At 31.7% G+C, this 9,340-nt stretch overlaps 1 protein-coding gene across 9 annotated transcripts; it reads right to left on the bottom strand.

Annotated features, from left to right (window-relative positions):
• Positions 1-4,114: 4,114 nt before the first annotated feature.
• On the bottom strand, positions 4,115-8,628 carry LOC141701292 (rRNA 2'-O-methyltransferase fibrillarin 2-like). Of its 9 annotated transcripts, none has more exons than XR_012566735.1 (8): positions 8,417-8,628; positions 7,359-8,208; positions 6,723-6,803; positions 6,125-6,181; positions 5,896-6,008; positions 5,261-5,719; positions 4,722-5,126; positions 4,115-4,545 (listed from the first exon to the last, which is right to left on the bottom strand). XR_012566735.1 is itself a non-coding variant. In XM_074504972.1 (2 exons), the coding sequence occupies exons 1-2, from the start codon at positions 8,433-8,435 to the stop codon at positions 7,472-7,474; spliced, it is 756 nt and encodes a 251-aa protein (XP_074361073.1). In that variant the 5' UTR covers positions 8,436-8,628; the 3' UTR covers positions 7,212-7,471. The 9 variants fall into 9 exon arrangements, 1 of the variants encoding a protein (XP_074361073.1); XR_012566736.1 differs by having other exon boundaries at positions 4,115-4,524; XR_012566739.1 differs by having other exon boundaries at positions 4,115-5,126; positions 6,125-6,242.
• Between the last annotated feature and the right edge of the window lie 712 nt (positions 8,629-9,340).

Below are 9,340 nucleotides of genomic sequence, written 5' to 3'. Positions count from 1 at the left end.
TCTCCCTTCCCTGATTGCTGAGATTTTATGTTCCAAATGATCAGGGAGAGTAAGCAAGAACTTCAGGTTCACTTCTTCAACTTCATAGTATTTGTCATGGAGATGCAAGTCATTTATCAGCTTGTTGAATCTTTCAAACACTTCAGTAATACTTTCCTTTGGCTTAGCCATGAAACCCTCATACTGTGAAATCAGTATCCTTCTCTGATTTGACCTAACTTCTTCAGTTCCTTCACAGAGTATCTCAATCTTTTCCCATATTTGCTTGGCAGTGTCACAGTTGACAATGTTGTTGTACATCACATTGTCAAGTGACTCAATCAATATTAATTGCAGGCCACTATCCAGGGAAACTTTCTCCTTTTCAGGCTCAGTATACTCAGAAGGGTCTTTTGGAGTATAATGAGCTGGAATGACCATATCACCATCTGTTGATTCTTCAACTCTAATCATAGGAGTGAAGGGCCCATTTTTGAGTATCTGAATATAAAGTGGATTGACCATCCTGATAAACAACAATATTTTCTTTTTCCAAAGAGTGTAGTTAGCTTTGTCAAAGGTAGGAATTTTGATGCTACTGATTTTCTGTGTATTCATTCTTCCAAGATCTTTAATCTGTTTACTTTCAGATTTTGCTTTGATACCACTTGTTAGGAAATGAATAACACACAGAGGGGGGGGGGATGAATGTGTTTTACTGTTTTTAAGCTTTTCTTGAATCCTTTCGGCTTGGTTGAACAAAGTAAATTGAATCTTGTAATGAAATGTGTTACTGTAGAAATTAAAACATGCAAGAATAAGGAACACAGATCTTTTTAAAACTTACTTAATTTTGTATTAAAATTAAGAATGTTTTGCTACAAAATTTCTAGGCTCTTTGGTGTTAAAGAGCTTAGCTTCTTTCTTGAGAGTGTTACAAGATACTATCTAAATTGTTACAACTGACTAAAGGACCAGTGTTAACTTTATAACTTAGTTAACTGTTGGTTTACACAGTGTACAATAAGACATGCTATTAGCTTTTCTAAACTGTCACTTGTCATTTCTATTTATAGAAAAGTAGATCTTCCATTTCTGGCTTAGCATATCTTGGCACCCCGTGTTCACTTTTATCTTCCTTTGTCAGTTAATCTTCACCATTGATCTTGCACATTCTTCAAGATGCTTTTTGTATACTTGTCAACCAAGCTGTTTGGATTGTTTGTTGATTGTTAATCTTGGATATTGAACTGATCTGCAACTTTGTACTTTGAGATTTTACCTCGAGATCTCCAGTTTAGGTTTATAGAAAACTTGACATCTCGATAAGTATATTGGATTATCGAGATCTCTAGTACTCTATATTTAGTTTGGCTTGTAGAGGTCTTCAGTTTTCTATAAGAGAATTTAGGCTTGTCGAGATCTCTAGTCTTCACATCTTCACTTTGACTTATCGATAACTCTTAGTTCTCTAGTGACTTCTTGACTTGTAGATATCTCAGAGTTCTCTAGTCAAATTTAACTTTTCGATATCTCAGAGTTCTCTAGTGAATTTTAACTTATCGATATCTCTGAGTTCTCTAGTAAATTTTGACTTATCGATATCTCTGAGTTCTCTAGTGGAACTTGACTTATCGATAACTCAGAGTTCTCTAATGAATGTTGACTTGTCGATAACTTTGAGTTCTCTAGTGAATAAATAACTTGTCGATATCTCCAATCTTCATGTCCTCAATTTGGCTTGTCGATATCTCTGAGTTCTCTATAAGCCATTCTGGAGTTCTCGAATGACTTCTCTATAACATTAAATCTGTGACTTGTAGATATCTTGACTTAGAGTATTTTTCCTAAAACAGATTTATTCAACTCAAAGCTTCTTCATAATTCTTCTAAGGCATGATCTTCTTGATCTTCTTCCAGATAGAATTCTTAGGCTTGACACTGTTTATAGAAAAAGGCTCCAGTCTGCTCCTTTGACATTTGTACAGACTTTAAGTGTTACAAGTACAAAATACAAATTAAGATAACAATACAACTTACTTAGGGTTGACAAAATGTCTTAGTCTTGTTAAAGTACATGCATGTCTTTTACAACAATCTCCCCCAATTTGTGAGAAGATTGCTTAACACAAATCCATGTCTGTTAACAAGACTAACCCAAAGTTTAAAATGATTATGAAATGTAACAGTTCATTTTTCTCCTTAGATCAGATGTCCATTTAGCCTTTTCTTCACATTTTGATAAGGAACACTAATGATGTTGACATCTTTAGTACTCTTTGACATCATCACTTATATATTACACCGTTGAACCAAAATATAACACATTCTAATTATTATATTGTAAGCAGAGACAAGAGATATCTATCTATACTGTATTATAATAGATGAAATATTAAAAATTTGGTAGTCGGTCGGTCGGTACCTGCTGAAATTACTTAATTACCCTTAATTAATTGTTCAATTCTAATTGACATTAAAGTCAACTTCCTCTATTAATTTACCGATTTCAATTCTATTTTATATCGAATTCTATATTACTATAATTTATGTTAAATTCAACTTCTTCAACCAATTTAAATTTTAATTCATATCGAGTTCTATATCATTCTAATTTGTTACTTCGGGCTAAATTAAATTTAAACAAACTAAATATAATTTTTAAGATTCAATTCTAATTTTAATTGATATTGAAGTCAACTTTCTCTATTAATTTACCAATTTCAATTCTATTTTATATCGAACTCTATATCACTATAATTTATGTTAAATTCAACTTTTTCTACCAATTTAAATTTTAATTTATATTGAGTTCTATATCATTCTAATTTGTTATTTCGGGCTAAATTAAATTTAAACAAACTAAATATAATTCTTAAGATTTAATTGATATATAATGTGACTCGGGTTAAGATAAAATAATAATACTATCAATTCTCCTAAAAAAATTATACTAATGAATTTCGATTAACAAAATAATATATTTTATTTATCCAGGATAAAAAAATACATTATATAATTGATTCAAACTAACACAAAATAAAAATAAAAATACAATTCGACCAACAAAAAAACATATACACTAATTATTCAATCTAAAACAAAATTATCTTATTGATCCGGAATTTTAAAAAAAAATTAAAATTAAACTAGAAATAATTAGTTTGATTTGGTCGGTGTATTGGGCATCAGGTTAAAATAAAATAATATAAATCACTGATCGGAGATAAATCAAATTAATATTAGACTAAGTATAATTCGTATCCTATTCATGTGAAATAAAAAAATCAAATTTTATTTAAAACATAATTTTTTCTAAATACACTTAGAATTATCAATAAAACTGTATCGTTCAATCTGTAATATTGCCTTTTTCAAATATCTTTTATAGAGTTAAAGTTAATCGATTAACTAATCATCATGCTAAAATAATAGTTTTTTAAGGTACCAACATAATGGAGACATTTTTGTACCCTCAATAAAATAATAATTCCATTATAATAATATTTTCCCTTACTAATATTATCACTTTAAATAAATTTAAATGTTCTAAAAAGTTATGAACATATACGTTTACTTATATAATTATCATGAAATCATATCATTTAAAGTTTTAAATGAACAAAATTAAGAATTGAATTCAAGTATTTTTTTTTCAAATTATGTAATATTAAAAAAAATGTGTCGATCGTGTATCGCACGAGTTTTAAGCTAGTATTGTTAAATTAAGTAAGTATGTTATTCAAGTGATATGATTGATAGAAATTAAATTTTGAATATTTACGAAATCAATTGTTATATATACCAAATTTATTTTATTTTGAATTTAAGGAATAACTAAAGGGGACTTGGAGTTCCTTCGAAAAGGGAAAATATGACATTCTTTATATTTTAAATTTAAGGGACCGTTTGATTAGTTATGGTAAATTTTCTAAGCGAATACACTAAAATGTAAGGGACCGTTTGATTAGTTATGGTAGATTTTCTAAGTGAATACACTTAAATGTAAATGAACAATGAACATCATTTCATTGTTAGTTCTAGCCTTCTAGGAGTCGAGATAACATGTCAATGTCAGACCACAGACTGTACTCATGCCTTGTCCCAGTTCAAATTTTGAAAAGAAAACATTGAATAAGCAAAATTATAAGATCAATAACACAAAACTAATCATGTCATTACAAGAAATTTATCACTACACATTGTACTAATCCATGACTATATAATACTTTTAAAATCTATCAGCACAGCTTCTTATTGATTACTATCACACTAATCCTGCTATTCTACTTCAATATAAAACAGAACTTCCAGTATCAAAATTAACAAGATCTCAAACAAATACCATCTAATGGAATGATTATATTAGGATTAGATTATAACATAAACTAATAACCTGCTCTGATCATATGTGTCCTATGCATTGAGCATTGAAGCCCTTCCTTTACATATCACAATGTGTACTATTTTCAAGGCCTCAAGTTTCTTGATTAGTGATCTCAGCCTCTTTTCAGCTCTTTTCCTCAATTTCACCTCTTGTTTTATCTTGTATTCCAATTCAATCAACTGTATCAAAATAAAAAAATCCAAAAAAATCCAAATCTATCTACTAGATCACAACTAAAACCAATGAATATGCGGTAAATATTAAGTTAACAGTTTTCCTAAAACCTCGAGGTATTAAGAGAATGATTTGCGAGGATCTTATATTATATTCTACCGCAATGATACATATATCTTACCTTAATGCCTAACTTATCTGCCTCTTCATTGGCAGATAATCCTGCTATTTTACTTCAATATAAAACAGAACTTCCAGTATCAAAATTAACAAGAGCTCAAACAAATACCATCTAATGGAATGATTATATTAGGATTAGATTATAACATAAACTAATAACCTGCTCTGATCATATGTGTCCTATGGCATTGAGCATTGAAGCCCTTCCTTTACATATCGCAATGTGTCGAGAACATCTTTAACTCCAGCATTTTCAGCTATAAGTGGTTCAATGGTAGTAGTGGTAGTCGGTGTTGATGCCTGAATATCAACAGCTACCAGTGTCATCGAATTATCAACACTAGTTTCATCCCAATCTTGACGATTCTCTCCTACATTCTCCTTGTCCTCGACCAAAGATTTTGAACTATAAAGATTGAATTTTTAAATATCAAGAACTCAAAAGATCCTCAGAAGTTAAAAAAACAAACATATCTGGACAGTTTCTTTTATCTACAAAATGCAATGAAACATTGCGGAAATTGGATTTTTTTGACATACCTATGATCATCAACCTTCTCCTCGTAGCTGGACTGCGTACATTGTGAATGATCATCGGATTTCTCAGAGACGGTTTCATCAGAATTGATCTTAAAACTTTGGTTTTCACTGGATGCACCACTATCAATCAACATCAATATGCTTTAAGATTTCTGAACTTGTAGACTCATCCTTTTTATCTGCCTTATCAAGCTCACAATTCGAGGAGTTTCTGTTTGGGAAATTGGGCTTTTTCTTTTGCTTATCAGGGTATGAAAGAGACGACACAGAGGATGATGAAGATAAAAATCCTAAATCACTCTTTTCCAATGGGCTTGAGTGATTGAATGATGATGATTCATCTGAAACTACATGTACTATTTTCAAGGCCTCAAGTTTCTTGATTAGTGATCTCAGCCTCTTTTCAGCTCTTTTCCTCAATTTCACCTCTTGTTTTAACTTGTATTCCAATTCAATCAACTGTATCAAAATAAAAAAATACAAATAAATCCAAATCTATCTACTAGATCACAACTAAAACCAGTGAATATGCAGTAAATATTAAGTTAACAGTTTTCCTAAAACCTCGAGGTATTAAGAGAATGATTTACGAGGATCTTATATTATATTCTAAAGCGATGATACATATATCTTACCTTAATGCCTAACTTATCTGCCTCTTCATTGGCAGCTCTTGAAACAGCTCTTTCTGCAAGCAATCTCCTTCTTAAACACTCCAAAGTCTTCAAACCATCATCTCCTTCCATTTCTTTGCCACAAACACCAAACCCCATCTCAAATTTTCAAGAATTTAACTAAACAAGTCTCGTAAATCGAAAAAGATTTAAAATTTACTATGATTCTCAAAGAATAAAGAAAACCAACCTTTGCTTTGCAGCTACATTGCCAAAATATGTCATAATGTTGCTGATCTCTTGTCCTCTGCTGCAAATTCTTTATCTTTAGGTACACTACTCAAAATTGATGTAGATGCCTACAGTAACTAAAGAACTCACCTCTAGTAGTGAATATATAATATAGTTACAATTTTTGTATTTATAGATCAGAACTTAAAGAGTGTAAAGGTATTTGTGTCCTGTTATGGTGTGTTATTTGAGATTTATTTTGCAGTCAAATTATATGCCGGGCTGTTTTATAGTTATACCGCATTATACCACGATACAGTACGGGTAAATTATAATTTGGCGTGAATGCATGGGATTCATATTTTCACGTAATAGTATTATACTGCCGTTACTCCATTAATTGTTTGACCTGAAGCAACCCTTACAGTAAGGAGTTATTTGAAAAAATGGTAACATTGTTTTGAAAAAGTTTAATTATTTATTATATACAATCGCAAACACCTAACATTCAAAGCATGTTTCATGATTTCTTCTATCATAGGTTGAAGGGTGTATACAGCTTTAATACAATGTCAATCTTAGAGTCCAATAGAAAGATCAACTACAAAAGTAAATACCTTGCCTGTATCTCGTACTGCAATATCTACCTAGCCAACAGCCAGTGCAGCAGATCAGCACGTCGCAATACTCAGGATCCTCTTCAAAAAGAATTTAATGCACACACATTAATGAGCTTATTTTATAACCTCAGAAAAGTTAATAGCAGCAAGCATATAAGATTGTTAAAGTTACGGATTGCAATTTACATAGAACCAGTAAATACTTGAATACTCAGGATCCTCTTCAAAAAGAATTCAATGCACACACATTAATGAGCTTATTTTATAACCTCAGAAAAGTTAATAGCAGCAAGCATATAAGATTGTTAAAGTTACGGATTGCAATTTACATAGAACCAGTAAATACTTGAGCATACGAAAAATGTCATAACCGAATAGAGTAGATAAAAACATGCAACACAACAGAATTTATCTTGCATTTTACTGAAATTCTGAGACAAATATGTAAATTTGCGCAAAAGGGGGGATGGGGCAAAGACATTTCAGTTAGAATAAAATTGCTCAACATGGAAACCCATGTTTGCGAATACTAGTACTAGATATATAAATAGATGACTGCACCAAAAATGTCAACCACCAGTATTACATAATACCAAATACAAATGAGGAATTAATTAGCATAAAAAACATTACCAAAGTTTAAAGAAACTGCATAAAGCTTAATCTCTCCTGTAACAGTCAAGTAGTAGCAGTAGAATATCAAAGAAGAGAGTCTAGTTCCAGTTCCCAATTGTACGCACGCGAGTCTAACAGTGCTTGACAGTTGTTTGCGATTCTACTTGGGCTCGGCCTTTGTAGGTGCCAACATAATAAAAAAGGCCTCCCCCAATGTTGACCTCCTGAGATGGCTCCAAACGATGTCCATGTAGTCTTGAATATTGTAAAACAATTACGGACCGAAACGGGATAGGCAGACCAAAATTTATACGTTCTGGCTCGAAAGATACAACAAAATGACCTCCGACTTTGAGAAAGTATGATGCATTCAAAGCCATCATCTGAACCTGACAGTCGAGAGGAATTTCAGACAACATAACATCTACATGAGTTCCAACAAGATTTCGGTACTTGAAAGGATCACTGGGATCCTCATTAATAGGTGTAACATTAGTACGCTTGATTGCCATGTCAGACAATTGTGTAAAAAGAGAAGAAAAAGAAGTGACGGCATAGACCATCCCAGAAGAGCCAACGATATCGGAAAGATGAGAGACAGTGGCAAGAGAAGCAGCTCCGAGATATAAGACCTTGGCACCAGGTTTAATCGAAAAGTAATCGACTCCTTTGAGAACGACAGCTGCTAACGGAGATGTAGAGGGATCCCAAACCCTGTAGTGAACCTCCTCAGTTCCATCTTCATTCTGTTGGAGAAACAGCAAATCGTCTTTATCGTCGTCACCAGGAAACAAATTCTTAGTGCAAAGCTGACCATTCACAATAAACAAGCCTTCATGTCGTCTATGTGGCACAACACTAACATTTGCTGCAGATACAGACATTATATATCTTGATTGTTTCATCTTCGAATCAAATCAATTAAAGAGAAAACTAACCTAATTTCTTTCAAAACACACTAATTTTACGGATCAATTAAACCCTAATTAATTCAAAACACACAAATTCTACGGATCAATTAAACCCTAATTCAATCAAAACACACAAATCAAATCAATTATAACAAGCAAGCATACCTCTTTGCTGCCGGTTCATAGGGATAGATGCCCTCAACAATTTGGAGTTTAAGATTTTTTATTAAAGATGTTTCGAGCCTTCAATCTCCTTTTATACACCACGCCTGCTTTGTTTCCGATTTCTATTCGGTCTTGGATTCTAGTTGGATTATTTACTATTACTCTATTAGTATTTTGATACCGGTTATAGTATCACTATTTTGAACAACCCAGCTACATTAGGTTTTCTAATTCTATTAGGACAAAGAATTCATATTTATTACTCCCTCCGTCCCGCTGAGATGTTTACGTTACTATTCGGCACGTATTTCGAGACTTGTATAAAATATAGTTTTATAATATTTTCTCAAGAAATTTTTATTGAATAAAAGTTTAAACATAAAATTTTTATTTAAAAATTTTTTTTACAAAAATATTATGAAACTATACTTTAAACGAGCATTGAAAAGCGTGCCGAAAAGTAAGGTAAACAATCCAGTGGGACGGAGGGAGTAATTGATAGGGATGAAAATAAACCCTGGTCGCGCAATTAATAGCGCATTAATTATGTTCGGATTGGGCCTGATATAGTTATCATTTATTAGTTCCATACAATAAATTAAAATCTAATTGGGTTTCTTATTTGATCACTTAATTTAACCCAATATAATAAATAACAAATATAATTGATATATTTATATGTAGCCCATGAAATAATAATAATTATTAAAATAATAATAACAATCTCCCACTTGGGCTTCATATGAATCCATAATCAATTATACAAAACTTTAGTGTACAACTTTATGCTATTTATCATCCTTATATTTTACCAAAACAATTCGATCTGTCTACTATATATGCGTGAGATTCTGGCGGCATTCGTCACAAACTTTACGTGACTAAACCTTCCATGGTCACCATACAAATATATTTAACGACATG

The sequence above is a fragment of the Apium graveolens genome, unplaced genomic scaffold, assembly GCF_009905375.1.
Source record: "Apium graveolens cultivar Ventura unplaced genomic scaffold, ASM990537v1 ctg3685, whole genome shotgun sequence".
NCBI lineage: Eukaryota > Viridiplantae > Streptophyta > Magnoliopsida > Apiales > Apiaceae > Apium > Apium graveolens.
This window is presented reverse-complemented; position numbering and strand designations above follow the sequence as displayed.